Below are 18277 nucleotides of genomic sequence, written 5' to 3'. Positions count from 1 at the left end.
GGCTCACAATGCTGTCTCAGCCAATGAGGAGCAAGAGTCCTGAGACAGCCAAAGCGACCGTGAATATCGCTGGATCTAAATGGGGCTCTGCTAAGTATTAGGGGGGCTGAGGGGCCACTACAGAAGGTTTTTTACCTTCATGCATAGAATGTATAAAGGTAAAAAAAAACCTTCAGCCTTTACAAACATTTTAAATGTATTTTGGGAAGTAATATTTTGCCGGCCATCATCTGTAAAAGCTTTTACTCTGGACTGGTATATTGTATAATTTTTAAAAATGAATTTTAGCAGCTCAAGGGAACCACACATAAAGTGCCATGACTCTGTGTGTGTGTGTGTGTGTGTGTGTACACATGACCTCAGAGTGACGTTGTGTCATGCATTTTAGCAATGTGTGATTGTCATTGAGAATGTAAACCAACTCTGTGTATGAGAGCCTCCCAAACCTGAAATGCATGCAAGGTCTACCTGGCCCTAGTCCAATGTCTTGATGACATTAGAGAACCTTAGACCCAGTGGCGGCCGGTGCTAATTTTTTTTGGGGAGCGGCAAACAGTAACATTCGAGAGTTCGAGAGTCTTCTCTTTTTGGCCAGGGTCTCAGACCTGCTTCTGATTGGCCGGATTGAGGATCAATCACTAATCATTCGCTGTTGTAACACCTGGGTGGGCTCCGGACACAATGCTCTGTGCTCCGAGCCCACCCTATTTTGGAGCCTATTAGAGCCTCTGGCTCTAATCATATAATAATCAGGAAAACAAGCTGGTTTTCCTGAATGTACAGCACAACACAACACTATTCAGCACAACATCACAGCAGAACCTCTCCCAGCTACCCGGATCGTGCGAGGAGCCTGTGGGACGCAGTAGAACTGCCAGAACTACATATTTATGACGAGCATTACTCCCACTTATATCTTGTAAGTGTTTTTGATCTTGTGCAATAAATGATACTGTTTTAATAATACACTTAGAGGTGCCTCCCCCCCCCCATCTCTGTTTCTTTTATATGTTTTGCAGAGTTGCTGGACACACTCTGAGGATGGCTGCCTCTTTTTAAATCACCCCCTTACTGTGGGTCAGCCCAGGTTTTACCAAAAGACTGACTGATCAAATGTACATTATTACAAACTAAGGGCATTGCCTCCTGGAGCGCCAGGTACCCAATTTACCTCCTCTGGCTCTAATCAGGTGCTTCAAAAAAACACCCCCACCACTGTAATTCAGGCGAACAGCATCCTGAAATGGGCTAGATGCATGAATAGGGGGCGGCCATGGATAAATTCATGCTATGCATGAATCTATCCATTATTCATATGGATATTCATATGGCGTGGACAGTGGGGGCGGCACCCAGGCACCCCCTAATGGATGGGCCGCCACTGCTTAGACCACCGCAACATGGGGGAGAAGAGGCTGCAGGGACCAGTCTAGCAGTACGAAGGGAGTCTGCCAGGGGGCAGTAAAGCCACAGCTCAACCACCTATTTTTGCCCCCCCCCAGCTGCAAGTAAACAAGCTCTCAGGGCCAGTTCACTCCAGCAGCTGCATTAGAACGCAGCCACTGGTATGCTGTAGGACATAGGTGCTCAACTTGTGGTCCTCCAGCTGTTGCAGGACTACAAATTCCATGATGCCTCTGGGAGTCATGCTTGCAACTGTCAGCAGGGATGGTGCAAGGATTTTTGACACCCTGGGCGAAACCTCATTTTGCCGCCCCCATTGGCTCCACCCCTGACTCCACCCCCTTTGTCCTGCCCATGTGACAGGAGGCGGAGCTATACAGGAAGCATCAGCTCTGCTTCCTCTACCGCTGCGCCTCTAATTACACTACTGGCCAGACGAAGCAGCTGCCAGAGACTGAGTTCGTTACAAGCTGCAGCCTGCAGAGCATGCAGACACGGAAGGAAATCAGCGGCCGGGCGCTCCTAGGCAGCAGTGCTCCCTAGGCAGCTGCCTAGTTTGCCTAGTGGTAGTACCTGCCCTGAATGTCAGCGGCTTGCAATGCCTCATGGGACTTGTAGTTTCGCAACAGCTGGAGGGCCACAGGTTGAGCACCCATGCGGTAGGATGAAAGCAGTGCCAATGCACCAAATGCAACGCTTTATTGAAATGTCACACAGTGCTGAAAAAAATAAATTTCTCCAATCCTTTTTTTTTTTTCAGCAATGCTTCCTGCAACGGCAGCGTTGAGAACTGGCCAGATAAGAGATATTTGTCGTTGTCTTGCGGTGGGTTTGCGCTAGAAAAGTCACCCAATGCAGTCCTCGTGTGAATGGGCCCTTTAAAGCTGTGTCCTCAATGGCAGATACAATGTAACAACTTCTGTAACAAATAATTAGTAACTTCCTCTTCTATTTACAAATAAATGTAACAATAGAAGATCTGCTGGGAGCAGAAGCTGCAGTTCCACCGTTTGGGCAGATGGAGGAGCTCGCGGACCACAGTCTGCCAACACTCAGTTCTGCAAGGCAGATCCAGTTGCAGGAGGGTCCTAATTAGGAGATACATGGAGGGGGATTAGGAAGCTGCATAAGTGACCCCTTTGCCTGACCCCTTTCAGAGCAGGTGGGCTTGCAGGACAACCCAGTGGCTGCATTACTTACCAAAGAGAGCGCATTAACCCTTCTCTGCCTAGACCACAGGCTGGGAAATTAGATCAGCCCAATGCAATGTGTTCTATTAAATCTGATAAAAGCAAATAATAAAGGATGTGTCTATTGCATGCTAACCTTTGTATTAGCACAATTGCTTTACCTTCTAATTGCAGCTTGATGGGCTGATTACATTCAGAGATCCCTGTGCCTTGTAGATGTAAATGATATGTAGATTGCAGTATTTATTCTATTCGATTGTCACACATGTGGAGTTCTGAAGAATGCTGTCTGAGCTTATCCTAGAGGGACCCAAGGCTCGGCCCCTTTAAGAGGCGGAGCTGAAGGGAGGGTCACAGGGGGGCTGGGAGGGTGTGGGAATATTCCTCATCTGGAAGATACAAAGCTAACGCTTCTCACAGCAGATCAGGAGAAGAGAGGGAGAAGGAGAGGAGATCAGGCTGTGTGATGGGATCCTAGGGTGACTGGTCCTCTTCTCTGCCCAGAGCATGGTACCCACCCCTGCCCCTGGCACCTCTATCCACTGCAAAGAGCTGCTCACAACTTTCTAGGACCTGGAGACCCTGGAAAATGGCATGAGGACCTCAGCAACTGTGGACAAAGAGCCCAACATGTGCCCAAGGAGGGATGCCTAGGACACAAAGATCTGCTGGATGGGCCCCCCTACAATGTGCCCAGGCAGAGGAATGTGCAACACTTACCCTGGACAAAGACTTACCTTAAATGATGGCTAGTGGACCAAGGAGTTGCCCCCTTTTACAGCTACAGAGGAAGTGCCCATGGAATAAGTGCCCTGTGCCCTCAGGGTCGTTGTGACTGTACCAAGCGCCTAGCTAGGATGAGGACTGCTCTGGCACTGGTCACTTCAGGGGTCCTCCTGGTAATAGGGGGGGTCTTCTGGCTAAGGAAAGACCCTCATCCTGTGGAGCAGCCTGAGCATCTCCATCAAAGATCCCCTAGGGCACTGCGCCTGCCTGCACTACACCCACATACTCCACCAGTTACTGAGGGACATACCCAGGGGGCATCTCCAGGGCAGGGAAACCCAGAGAACCGGTCACAGCCCAGCCTTTCCCTGGAGCAGGGCATCTACTGGCCACGGGCACTGGAGAGGGCACTGCCGCAGGGCTTTACAGATGAATACTCTCAGCGTTGGCAGCAATTTGCCCGCAATGCCAGTGTGGTGACCCTGGAGAGAGGCTGCGGGCGCAGCACCAACCGACTGGCAACCTTATCAGATGGCAGCAAAGCCTGCATACGGTATGGCATCAACCCTGAACAGATCCAGGGGGAAGCCCTCTCCTTCTACCTATCTCGCCTGCTGGGGCTGCCAGCCGTGCCACCCTGCGTCCTCTCCAAAGTGGGCAGCACTCAGTGGGCGCTGGCTGAGTTGGGGGGCACAGGTTGGGCATCAGGTTCCTTGGTCACCCTCACCCCTTGGCTGCACAACCTCAGCTCGGTCCTGCCACCCCTTGCCCTGCGAGCCGAGGATGGCAAACTGCGTCCCCTGCTAGAGGAATTGCACTCAGGGCAAACTGGCATGGTGGAGCTGGCACAGTGGGGTGACTTGATCCTCTTTGACTACCTGACTGCCAACTTTGACCGGCTAGTGAGCAATCTTTTCAGCCTCCAGTGGGATCCCCGGGTCATGCTGCGAGGAACTAACAACCTCCATCGGTCTCCAGATGGCACCTTGGTTTTGTTGGATAACGAGGCGGGGCTGGCACATGGGTACAGGGTTCGGGACACCTGGGACAAGTACAACAAGGAGCTGCTGGTTACAGTGTGCCTGTTCCGCAGGGGCTTGGTGCGGAAATTGCGGGAGCTGTACTTAGGGCAGCGCACCGCGGAGGAGCTGCACGCGCTCTACTTGGCAGGGGAACCGCTGGGCGCGGAGCTCGGCTTATTAACTGAGTCGGAGGCACAGGTCCTACAAGACAGAGTGGGACTTCTCTATAGACATATACAGAACTGCCAGGACAGGTACAGCTGATAAAAGTGGATCTAGAACCTATTTGTCGGCCACTTTCTTGTAGGACACTGCCCTGAAAAAGCTGATAAAGTTTAAAAATTTTTTTTTTTTTTTTTATATAAAATTTTACTAACTGTATTACCTGTAAAGAGATGCTTGTACTACTGATTGACCTGTCTAAACTTTAGTAACAGTTCCAGAGCTATGATGTGCAGCAACCAATCAGAAATCACCTTCTTTCCTTCTTATGCCTCAATGCAAATGAAGGGTGAAATCCGATTGGTTGATATGAGTTAGGACACTTTGCACATGGCGGTTGCACTATGTACTGCTTTGTATTAGCTTTATTTAATAACACTGTGCGAACAGCAAGGAAGTGCCATTAGCCGTAGCAGCCAATCAGAAATCAGCGATCATTGGTATAACTAAAAACTGATTTTTGTTTCTTGCTGTGAAATGGCATTTCATGCTTTTTGCATTCTTATTGATGATGTTTGTACAGGTTAAAAGGGTATTCTGGGGCTAATATAGTGGTTGGAAAAGGACTGAATCTGGTCATACACATGTAGATGGGCGCGGTTGGACGAATTGCCCGCTGTGGCCATTGTATGTTTACAGCCGGGTCGGCCAGCTGTTAAAATACCCAACCAGCGCCGGCATCTGATTGGATGCAGGCACTGTTCGCCCGACAATTTAATGCCTGGCTTTCCACTTTTCAGGAAATTGCATTCCTGGGGGCAGGGCCGGGGACTAGGGGTGGGCGAAAGGGACAACTGCCCTGGGCGCAATGGTTTACTGTAGAGATGAGGATGCCTTCCTTTTGTTACAATGCTGACAGAAGTAGTGACCATGTGACTGCTGGGCGTTGGATCCCCTAAGCTTGCATATCATGATGGGGGGGGGCACAATTTGGCACCTTTGCCCTGGGCACTGGATGATCTTGTCCTGGCACTGCCTGACGGTAGCAACAGGGCCACCCACTGAGCTGGTTCATCAGGAACCGGCCAAAACTTGGTCTGCATATGGCTAACACTGTCCCTTTTCTGAACGCAGAAGAATCGCGCTCAGGAGAGGAGCGTTTTGGCAAAAAAAAAAAAAATGCAAACGCGGCAAAACCGCTGTACCCCTTTTTTCCGCATTTAGTGTTTTTCTGCTGCCAGAAGAGTTACGTTTAGGGGTAGCCAGTGTACATGTAGCCTTAAGGTGAACATAAACCCAAAATCTACTTTTCAGTATGCGTGGCATCATGCACCACAAGAAACTGTTTTCTTGAGCAAATCTATTTTTTGATAATCTTTTTTGCAAAGTTTACCTGGAGATCCCGCCAATAGCAGCACTTCCTGCTGCAGGCTGACAACGCTAATCCATTTGCTTTGCAATTAGCATCAGCGTTGTCAGCCTGCCGTTTTTACTCCTTCAGTTGTCCTTTGGGCTGTTTGTCTGATATAGTGGCCATATACACTTTGATTCCTCTATCTGATTGATGAGCGACTCAATCAAAGCAACAAACATAAAGGCATCATTTCCCGTCCAATCGATTGAGATTGATTTCAATCAAACTGAGTCGATTGGCCGGAAAATGATTGATCGTGTTGCCTCATTCAGCAGCACTGAACTGCTTTGTTCATGAATTTGATTGATCGGAGTGCATGAGGAAAACAGAGATGAGAACGCTAACTTATGATCGTGTCTTCCACTTATTGATCAACTATGGATTATTCCTATTGGGAGTAATCAGTTGGAAAATTAATCAGTCATTTATCGAAGTGGGTATGGCCACCAATGAACCACGTTGCCTCAATCAGCACCACCCAACTGCTTTGTTCATGAATTTGACCAATCGGAGTGCACGGAGATGCAATCGTTAATTTATCTTCCACCTATCGATCAAATAAATTATTGACTATAGATGATTCCTATTGGGAGTCGTTAATTGGAAAAGAAATCAGTCATTTATTGAAGTGGGTATGGCCACCAATAGAACATGTTGCCTCAATCAGCTGCTCTGAACTGCTTTGTTCATGAATTTGGTCAATCAGAGTGCATGGAGATACGACCGCTAACTTATGATTGTATCTTCCACCTATCGATCAAATAAGTTATTGACTATAGATGATTCCTATTGGGAGTAATTGATCGGAAAAGAACTCAATCATTTATAAAATTAGGCATGGCCACCAATAGACCTGATAAGCAGCCCAACAGCCGCTGACAACACTGCCACTAATTGAGAAGCAGCGTTTAACGTTGTCAGCCTGTAACAGGAAGTGCCGGTACTGGCAGTTGCAGAAGCTTTGCGACAGATTCACAAAAAGCTAATTGTTCAAGAAGATCGAAAAAGATGCCAAACATACTGAAATATTGATTTTGGGTTTACATTTTGGCTCCATGCACACTAGCAGTTTTTTTTTAAGCTCCTAGAACCTGTTGTTAGCATGTTTTTTTCTGCTCCTAGAAGCTAAATAGTGTTAGTCTATGTGTCCCTGCACACTACTTTAGGCTATTAGGCTCCATTCACGGTGCCTAAGTGTAGTGCAGCAACAGCTGCTGCAGCATGTTTTTATTTTTTCCCTTTTTTTGTAGAGCGTTTTTGCGCTCCAAAAACGCTCTACAGAAGCTCATGTACCAAATTTTGGTACAGAGCCAGGAGTGTTTAGCGGTGTCATTTTTGCTGTGATTTTAGAGTGTTTAGTCGCTCGACAATCACAGCAAAATCACACCAGGTTTGGGGTGCTATGAAGAAATAATGGCATCGTAAACGCCTCCTGTGTTTTGCCACGATTCTGGAATTGTGGGCGGAATCATATGATTCCGCCCGCGGTTCCAATACACTCAGGTGTGAGCGGAGCCTTAGCATTTTTTTAAGCATCAGCATCTAGGAACAGAAAAAAACAACATTTTGTAGAGTTTCTTGTAGTGTTTTTCCAGCAGAACGCTCCTAAACACTATAAGTAATGTTTTTTGAGCATTTTTTATTTATTTTTTTATAAAAGAACTGCAAAAAATGCTAATAAAACACTCCTAAATGCTACAAGTAGTGTTTTTTGACCATTTTTTAAATATAAGAACTGTAAAAAACTCTAATAAAACACTCCTAAATGCTACAAGTAGTGTTTTTGAGAATATATATATATATATATATATATATATATATATATATATATATATATATATATAAAAGAACTGCACTAAACGCTAAAAAAACACTTTTAAACGCTACTAAAACGTTATAAAAAAAACGCTATTGCCAGAATTTTTTAGCTTAAAAAAAAAAACACTAGTGTGCATGGAGCCTCATTGTTCAAGGTGTCCACATATCGCAATCCTATTTTTTGGATTTTCCGTTCAAATTGTTGCTTTATTAATTAGCAAAATATTACAATGTGTGTTGGTGGTTCTGATCAGCATATCTGATCGGATGGAAGGGAATTTCTATTGGAAGTGGAGGAAGATTTTTCCATTCTGTCCAATTGAATTTGTAACCCCCATTACGATCATTTTCCGTTCATAATGTATGTGTAGCGAGCGATTGACAGTTCATCAGATAACAGACTGATTTATTTATTTACTTTTTTTTTTGTCTAGAAAACAGAGAAAGGCATGTTATGTTTCTGGCAGTAAGAGGAAATAGCTGAAAAGTATGACTGAATGAAAAACGATCGTAACATGTGGCCATTGTTAATACGGCAAAGAGCTCCAAGCAAAGGGCAGTAATCCGAAGCAACCAATCAGAACAAATCTCTCCTTGTCCTGATTGGGTTACGGCGGGTTCCTGCGCTTTGTGGGCGGTTTGTTCCCCTTTGCCTTATTAAAGTAGGAAGAAGGAATAACGGAGCGAGCGTTTTATTGTTACACGGAGATCTGATTAATGGAAGTCACCGTCTGATAAATGATTACCAGGAACAGAGCTTAAAGTACTGGAGATGATCCAGAAACAAAGGACCAAAATAAACCCGTATAAAATCCACCGCGTCTTTCTTTATTTCATATTTGAGGCAGAACTGCACTGATCTCTGCAAGGTACAATAGCGTTACATCTGGTTATCTACAGCAATGTAGAATTTATTATTGAGAAGAGTGCTATTTACAAATTTACAAAAGATGGACCTTTTTATATTAAAGTATATTATTATTATTATACAGGATTATTTAAAACATTTTTTTTTATTTCTATAGAGCAGGTAAGGGTTAGAACCCCTGTCAGATTTTTATTGCTAAAAAACAAACAGAATCTTGCGAGCTACCATGTGAAAATCCAAATGACAATTAGAGATGATTAAAGGACAGCTGCTAGCATTTATCACGTCCCATATGCTCATGCCAAAAAGTTTTATACCAATATAATGCTGCGCTATCCAAATGTAATCATACGGTAACCTACTAAATCATATTACTGGCTGCAGTTAAATAGTGGTGGTGAGATATTCTATTCCTATATAAAAAATACATTAATATGTTCACTAGGTTTTTTTTATATAGGAATAGAATATCTCACTACCACTATTTAACTGCAGCGAGTAATATTATGATTTAGTACGGTTACCGTATGATTACATTTGGATAGCGCAGCCATATATTGGTATAAAAAGATTTTTATTGCTGCCTGTGTTCCCATCAGGGGGGGTGCTACTATGCAACAATTTGCATACTTGTGCTTTATTGCTAGTGCTCCCCTTGCCCCCCCTCCATCCCCATATAGTTCCACTTTAAAGAATACCTCCACTTTTGATGAGAAAAAAAACATTCTGGGCGATCTATGTACTTTTTAACAAACTTTGTTGCAGATTCCTACAGTGTCCCTGTGCAAAGTGAATGTGAATGGGGGGGAGACTTTATTATTATCAATCAGCTTCTGCACTTGCAGGGCCTGCATCCCTTTAAACGTAATTTCCCTTTGGGAGCATCTCACCAAAAATGACTTTTTTGTTGCAGGGTTTCCCAAAAACTGATTTGTATCTTAGTACAGACTTCTGGGAAAATGAGTAAGTCGATCACACAAGCAGGAAGTGACATTTCTGGGGGGGGAGGGGGGTGCTCTGTACACCATCTGTATACAGAACACCTCCAGGTAGCCATATTGCATTTTACAGAAAATGACAGCAGCTGCAGATTGAAAAGGAAATATCATTTTTTAATGACGTCCAATTACAATATGACTGGTGTAGCAGTTTTTCTTTTTGCAATTTTTTTCCCTTTAAAGTGGAGTTACCCTTTAAGGCAGCACAGTGGCTAAGTGGTTAGCACTTCCGCCTAGCGCCACTAGGGTTGTCTGTCAGTTTAAATCCCAACCATAGCACTGTCTGCCTGCAGTTTGCATGTTCTCCCTGTGCTTGCCTCCGGGTACTCCGGTTCCCCCCTACACTCCAAAGACATGCTGGTATGTTAATTGACTCCTGTCTAAATTGTTCCTGGTATGTGTATGAATGTGAGGTATGGGACCTTAGATTGTAAGCTCCTTGAGGGCAGGGACTGATATAAATGTACAGTCAGTGGTGGCTGGTGGGTTATTCTTTTTGGGGTGGGGGGCGGCAAACAAGCACCCCTCAGCGTGGCACTGACACCACCCCCCCCTCCGGGAGGCCGGCGGCACGGCACTGACACTACACCCTCCCTCCGGGAGGCCGGAGGGAGGGTGTCAAACCCCTGGACCCCCCCACCGAGCAGCACCAACTGATCTAGGGCTGGCGGGCTGTGGTGTCCCCTCCTCCTCTCCTGGGACCGCGCCTCCCACGGCTTACTCCGCCATGTGTCTCCTCTCTGTTCCTCCTAAGCGCTAGGCATCCAATAGCCTGACGCTTTGGCCTATCGGGAAACAGGTCTCACAACCTGCCTCCTGATTGGTGGGGAGGAACTTTAGTGTGAAGATAGCGAAAACTCATTTGCTATCGTCACACAACTGGGTGGGATCGAAGCGCAGTGCTCTGCGCCCTGAGCCCACCCTTTTTTGAAGCCTATTAGAGCCTCTGGCTTTAATCAGGTGCTTCAAAAAACACTCCCCCCCCATTGGAATCCATAATCTGGCGCCCTGATATGTAGATCAGGGGGCCGGACACATGGATGGGGGGGGGCGCCTGTGCGCCCTCTATGGATGGGCCGCCACTGTGCACAATATATGTGTGTAAAGCAAAGGCGCTATATAAGAACCTGTAACGAATAAGGGAAACTTTAATAGTTTTGGATTAATTGCTACAAAGTGGAACCGCTGGAGTGAAGTCCACAGATTTATATATTTATTTAGTTCAGGTACTTATATAGCGCCATAAATTTTTACAGCGCTTTACATATATAATATTCATTCACATCAATCCCTGCCCTCAAGGAGCTTACAATCTAAAGTCCCTAACTCCTTATTATTATTTTTACAGGATTTATATAGCGCTGACAGTTTACGCAGCACTTTACAACATGAGGGCAGACAGTACAAGTACAATACAATTTAATACAGGGGGGAAATCAGAGAGCCCTGCTCATTAGAGCTTACAATCTAGCTCATAATTATACATTGACATACTACAGGAGCCAACTAACCTATGAGCATGTCTTTGGAGGTTGGGAGGAAACCAGAGTACCCGGAGGAAACCCACACAGGCACAGATTCAAGGCAGTTTTTCGGAGCAGATACAAAATAGAGTTTCAGCATAGTCCAAATCTCAAAGGACTGATCCTGAGTAGTACAGACAGAACTAAACAGAACCTGTTGTTTAGGCACAGAGTGAATGTCCAACAGTTTATTTAACTATTACTAATTAGGACAGGTGTGCGCTGCAATTAAACCTGAATAACAATTGGCAAGGTTCATCATTATATTAAAATGTTTCTAAAGTCGATCATTTGTGTTGGATATAGGGTTACCACCTCATCCCTTTAAAACTGAACACATATGAATTACACAGGTTCTGTGGCTGATTAAGGTGGTAATTAAACCCACTTGGTGCCTTATCTGCATTAAATTAGCCTCAGAACCTGTGTAATTCATATGTGTTCGGTTTTAAAGGGATGAGGTGGCAACCCTAGTTGGATACAGTAGAGAAGAGTTGGAACCCGGTGTCAGGTTTTTATTGCAGTCTGTGTCGCCACTGGGGAGACTCGCTTTCTTTATTTGTCCTGGTGACTGTTGTCACCAAAATAGAAAGTGAATGGAAATACAAAATGTTGCAGTTGTCACCAGAATGAGAGGGGAAATATTCCAATGGGGATACCTATTCTGGTGACAACTGTTAAGGCCTTGTGCACATTGGCTGTTGAACCCATGTGGGTCAAATTCCTGTTTTTTTGGGGCATTCAGATGGCACGGGTGCAGCTTTGACTTTGTAGAGTTGTGATTTGACTTTGTAGAGTTGTGTCCAACCAAGGTAAACACTTAGTATTTAGCACCTCAGCTTTATGGGGGTGCCAGACTGATTAGCCTCCTCGACCTTGCCACCATAAGACTGGCGCTACTCTAAAAGTGTAGTGCAAGCCGGCAGGGACTCTTTTCGTGCGGGAGCTGAGAGGAGGGGGCTTTTTTCGTGCGGGTGGGCGGCTTTTTTGCCACCCCTCCCCTGCAAAGTGCCGCCCTAGGCCTGGGTGTTTCAGCCTAGGCCAAGATACAGCATTGCTATGAACAAATGATGGCCGAGCAGGAGCTTTCCCATCCTGGGGGCCACGCTGCAGTGAGATCTGTCACCTGCAGTATCCACCAGACACAATGGATGACAGATCACTGCACCGGGCCATCCCGGTACCATGTAATCGCTGTGACCAATCACAGCAATCACATGACAGTTGTACACAATGAATGGCTCTCATTTATAGCCATTCATTGTGTACTGTTGTGTTAATCTCTGTAATTGGTCACAGTGATCACATGGTACAGGCATGGCCAATCACAGTGCATCTGTACCATGTGATAGCTGTGGTCAATCACAGCTTTCACAATAGTACACAATGAATGAATAGATGGCATTCATAAAAATGAGTGCTTATTACAGTGATCATCACTGTTATAGGCAATCATAGTGTGAAAAAAAAAATCCTGAATACTTCCCAAGAGTAGTACCGTGTAACTACGGTAACACTGCACTGCTCTGGTCACAGTATGTAAAAAAAAAAACAATCGTGAAAAAAAAAAGGAAAAAAAAAAAATGGAAAAATGACTAACATTTGTGGTTAAAGACTCACCTCTCTGTTTGACCTCTTTCAGCACACTGGCCCTTCCGCCCCATGCTCGGCATCCTTCCTCTTCAGCCATTGGAAGCCACTAATGATATAACTCCTGCTTGTTGGAGTTACATTGTCCTGGCACCCATCTCCATTCTGGGCATGTTACCGGTATAGGAAATGGGACAGGAGTGTACACTGCAGGCAGCTTACAGTAGAATAAGAATTGCTAGGAAACGGGAAAAGGGTATTTTTGGCAGAAGAGGCATGTAAAGTCTCTTCTGCCAAAAGCTCAATCTCCTAACGTTTTTTTATTTAGAAGTGAAGATCTGATCTAAAATGAATACGGTGTAGCAGGGAGCAGTATCTTCCAGCTAGCACAGGGAGACGTCTTCAACTGCATGTTCCGGTAGATATCAACAATAAGCTGCATAGCAAATTTTCCTAAATGTCAAGGATCTCAGTGTCTCTACAGTAATGATACATATGCTACATATACTTAATGAGGCTTTCTTGCCATTATTTCTTTTATGTTACAGGCTCAACTCACAAAGCTAACACACCAGGATAGAGAGACTTATAAAAAAGTGACAGTTATTTTCAGCTAGTCCAAGAAGATTTAAATCACATGACTGAAAATAAAGATTCCTAGGGATTCCCTGAGCTTTAGCTAATTGAACACCCATCTGTTGGTGCCTTCATAGTTCCAGGTTCATCACAGTGGTGTAGTGGGTAGCACTCTCGCCTAGCAGTAAGAAGGGTCGCTGGTTCAAATCCCAACCACGACACTACCTGCCTGGTGTTTGCATGTTCTCCCTGTGCCTGTGTGGGTTTCCTCCAGGTACTCCGGTTTCCTCCCACACTCCAAAGACATGCTGGTAGATTAATTGGATCCTGTCTAAATTATCCCTAGTATGTATGAATGTGAGTTAGGGACCTTAGATTGTAAGCTCCTTGAGGGTAGGGACTGATGTGAATGTACAATGTATATGTAAAGCACTGCGTAAATTGACGACGCTATATAAGTACCTGAAATAAATAAAATAAATAAATCACCACTTGAAAGATCCAGTAGCACGACATCAACGATCTTTTTAGCCGACTCTTAAGGGGAGCATTCTTCCCACTGACCACCAATGTAAGGGACATTCTACCAACCCACTGACCACTAATGTAAGGAGCATTTTTCCCACTGATCACCAATGTAAGGTACATTCTTCCCATAGATCATCAATGTAAGGAACATTCTTCCCACTGACCACCAATGTAAGGAACATTCTTCCCACTGACCATCAATGTAAGGACATTCTTCCCATAGATCATCAATGTAAGGAGCATTCTTCCCATTGACCACCAATGTAAGGGGCATTCTAACCACCAATGTACAGAGAATTTTCCTAGTGACCCTTGATGGACTAGTTGTTAATAAAGTTAATAAAGGCTATTCCAGAGTATTAATACAGTCAGGTCCATAAATATTGGGACATCGACACAATTCTAATCTTTTTGGCTCTATACACCACCACAATGGATTTGAAATGAAACTTTAACTGCAAACTTTCAGCTTTAATTTGAGGGTATTAACATCCAAATCAGGTGAACGGTGTAGGAATTACAACAGTTTGTATATGTGCCTCCCACTTTTTAAGGGACCAAAAGTAATGGGACAGATTAACAATCATCCATGAAACTTTCACTTTTTAATACTGGGTTGCAAATCCTTTGCAGTCAATTAGAGCCTGAAGTCTTCAGCAAGTGATGCATGCTCAATCGGATTCAGGTCAGGTGATTGACTTGGCCATTGCATAACATTCCACTTCTTTCCCTTAAAAAACTCTCTGGTTGCTTTTGCAGTATTTTTCGGGTCATTGTCCATCTGCACTGTGAAGCGCCGTTCAATGAGTTCTGAAGCATTTTGCTGAATATGAGCAGATAATATTGCCCGAAACACTTCAGAATTCATCCTGCTACATTTGTCAGCAGTCACATCATCAATAAATACAAGAGAACCAGTTCCATTGGCAGCCATAGATGCCCACTCCATGACACTACCACCACCATGCTTCACTGATGAGGTGGTATGCTTTGGATCATGAGCAGTTGCTCTCCTTCTCCATACTCTTCTCTTCCCATCATTCTGGTACAAGTTGATCTGTCCATAGGATGTTGTTCCAGAACTGTGAAGGCTTTTTTAGATGTTGTTTGGCAAACTCTAATCTGGCCTTCCTGTTTTTGAGGCTCACCAATGGTTTACATCTTGGGGTGAACCCTCTGTATTCACTCTGGTGAAGTCTTCTCTTGATTGTTGACTTTGACACACATACACCTACCTCCTGGAGAGTGTTCTTGATCTGGTCAACTGTTGTGAAAGGTGTTTTCTTCACCAGGAAAAGAATTCTTCGGTCATTCACCACAGTTGTTTTCCAAAGTCTTCCAGGTCTTTTGGTGTTGCTGAGCTCACCGGTGCTTTCTTTCTTTTTAAGGATGTTCCAAACAGTTGATTTGGCCACACCTAATGTTTTTGCTATCTCTCTGATGGGTTTGTTTTGTTTTTTCAGGCTAACGATGGCTTGCTTCACTGATAGTGACAGCTCGTTGGATCTCATATTGAGAGTTGACAGCAACAGATTCCAAATGCAAATAGCACACTTGAAATGAACTCTGGACCTTTTATCTGCTCCTTCTAAATGGGATAATGAGGGAATAACACACACCTGTCCATGGAACAACTGAGCAGCCAATTGTCCCATTACGTTTGGCCCCTTTAAAAAGTGGGAGGCACATATACAAACTGTTGTAATTCCTACACCGTTCACCTGATTTGGATGTAAATACCTTCGAATTAAAGCTGAAAGTCTGCAGTTGAAGCACATCTTGTTCGTTTAATTTCAAATCCATTGTGGTGGTGTATAGAGCCAAAAAGATTAGAATTGTGCAGATGTCCCAATATTTATGGACCTGACTGTAGGCAGAACATTGTGCCAGGATACAAAATCGCTCTTTCTTTTGTATAGGAAAGCCTGTTTTCATGTAGTAGGCCTTCGTGGGAGTTGTGGTTGGTCACTAATTCATTCATTGATTGCTCTCCTCGAAGAATTATTATGAGCCTGTACCTGCTGCCCAGGAAAAGGTCTAGAATACCCGGCATTGGTGGGGATTTTCTACATCAAAGAGCTGCGTTTCCGTAAACCGAGACTGCTCCCCCCCTCCCTCCCTCCAATTCTCCTTTATTCACTCCAGTTCCACATCGCTGGAGGGCTTACTCCTCCTAATCCATCTTAAAGGCAGACATATTTCTAAAGTTTAAGCCTATCAGTGACAAAAAAGAAAGATAGGCTTTTTAAAGCTGACCTTTACAAGTTCAAAAGGCCAATCGGTGACCGCCGTGACAACTAATCAGATCTTTGCTTTGATCAGACTGAGAGGAAATAAAAAAAGCCTGTGTGTCATTAGTTGGATATTTGTGCTATCAGTACATTTGGGATTATATCAAATACTAGAGAAATGATGACTACGGTGGTGTTGCCTATAGAGATCAGTATGAGCTACAGTCTGCATTTGAATTAAAAAACCCAGCAGCGGACTAGAAAACTGACAGCTGTTGCCTGATTGGTTGAAGGGGTAGCCCCATTTACCCCCCTGCCACATACACAGCTTGATTTAATGAGACACCAAGGGGTCTGATTAGCACATTATGGACGACTTACGTTTAAAACGGAGCCCTCCATTTCCGGCACTCCCATCTTTGGCCAGTCTTCCTTCCGGGGTTGCGCTCTCCGGCCATTTAAATGGCCGGGCTGTGATGATGTCACCTCTGCGCATGTGAACAGGAGTCATCATCGCAGTATAGCGCGCCGCAGATTGTCACAGCGCATCCACTGTGACGTCATCACCCGATGTGGCTATCTCCTGAACAGCGCCCGTTTAGGAGGTATTTACCATACCTACAGGTAAGACTTATTATAAGCTTATCTGTGTTAACAGCTTTTTAATATGAGTTTACTACTGCTTTAAAGGGGTTCTCTATGTAAACGTATGCACTATATTGTCAAAAGTATTGGGACACTTTTATACGCACATGAACTTTAATGGCATCCCAGTCTTAGTCCGTAGTGTTCACTATTGAGTTGGCCCACCCTTTGCAGCTATAACAGCTTCAACTCTTCTGGGAAGGCTGTCCACAAGGTTTAGGAGTGTGTCTATGGGAATGTTTAATCATTCTTCTAGACGCGCATTTGTGAGGTCAAGCACTGATGTTGGACGAGAAGGCCTGGCTCGCAGTCTCCACCCTAATTAATCCCAAAGGTGTTCTATCGGGTTGAGGTCAGGACTCAAGGCCAGTCACATTCCTCCAGCCCAAACTCGCTCATCCATTTCTTTATGGACCTTGCTTTGTGCACTGGTCCAAATCATTTGGTGGAGTGGGGATTATGGTGTGGGGTTGTTTTTCAGGGGTTGGGCTTGGCCCCTTAGTTCCAGTGAAGGAAACTCTTAAGGCGTCAGCATACCAAGACATTTTGAAAAATGTTATGCTCCCAACTTTGTGGGAACAGTTTGGGGATGGCCCCTTAATGTTTCAACATGACTGTGCACCAGTCCACTCCTTTAGTGCACTGAAACCCCCCCTCCCACTCAGTCTTACTCTACCATCTTTTTCTGTGAAGTAATTTGTGAAGGCTCTTCCAGGTCAGGTTAAGCTGGGGGCCCCGCTCCTGGGATATGTGACGTGCATTAGGAGGCATCCACCTAGACCAGGGGTCTCCAAAATGTTCGAAACAAAGGGCCAGTTTAATATCCTGCAGACTCTAGGGGGGCAGACTGTGGCCACTGGGGGTAGAAAAGGTCCTGATGGCAGTGGAAAAACGCAATGCCCCATCTTTGGTGTCAGTGGGAGGAATTGTACCTCATTGTTGGTGTCAATGGGAGGAATTGTGTCCCATCATTGGTGTCATTGTCCCCATTGTAGGTGCCATAGGGAGAAATTGTGCCCCATCGTTGGTTCATTGGGAGGAATTTTACCCCATTATTGATGTCAGTGGGAGGAATTAGGCCACATTGTTGGTATCAGGAAATTGAATAGTGCCCCAAGGGCCAGATAAAAGCAAGCAATGGGCTGCATCTGGCCCCCGGGCCACAGTTTGGAGACCACTGACCTAGGCAAATGATATGTACAGGGGGGGGGGGGGATTTAATAAGAAAATGTAAATAAAGGAGAAAAAAAAAAGAATGCCCGATTTGTGCAGTGGAGGAAAGGAGGGGTGGATGGGATCCCACATCATCTGGAGGGTGAAGATCCGCTTTAAAGGCAAACAAATTTTAAGCATTTACAGCAACAGTTTTCCTTCCTTTTGGGATAAGACTTTTACATGAATAAATAAAAGCTGATCATTGTAAACACCCCCTGTTAGTGGTAAATGGTTTGTCTCAACCCCATAACTGCTACTTTTGCTGGACAGCTCGGTCTGTTAAAGGAAGTTGAAAAACACCAGACTTACTGCCAGGATCACCAGGTGAAAATAAAGAGAAAAAAAATTCTTAAAAACCAAAGTAGTC

General features: G+C 44.8%; 1 protein-coding gene across 1 annotated transcript; it reads left to right on the top strand.

Annotated features, from left to right (window-relative positions):
- The first annotated feature begins 2978 nt into the window (after positions 1–2978).
- Positions 2979–8552, top strand: FJX1 (four-jointed box kinase 1). Its single transcript, XM_073604198.1, has one exon. It carries the CDS (start codon positions 3452–3454, stop codon positions 4604–4606), a length of 1155 nt encoding a protein of 384 aa, XP_073460299.1. The 5' UTR covers positions 2979–3451; the 3' UTR covers positions 4607–8552.
- Positions 8553–18277: the final 9725 nt, after the last annotated feature.

Source organism: Aquarana catesbeiana, linkage group LG11 (assembly GCF_042186555.1).
Source record: "Aquarana catesbeiana isolate 2022-GZ linkage group LG11, ASM4218655v1, whole genome shotgun sequence".
Taxonomy (NCBI): Eukaryota; Metazoa; Chordata; class Amphibia; order Anura; family Ranidae; genus Aquarana; species Aquarana catesbeiana.
Note: the sequence above shows the minus strand (reverse complement) of the source record. Positions and strands in the feature narration are given on the sequence as shown.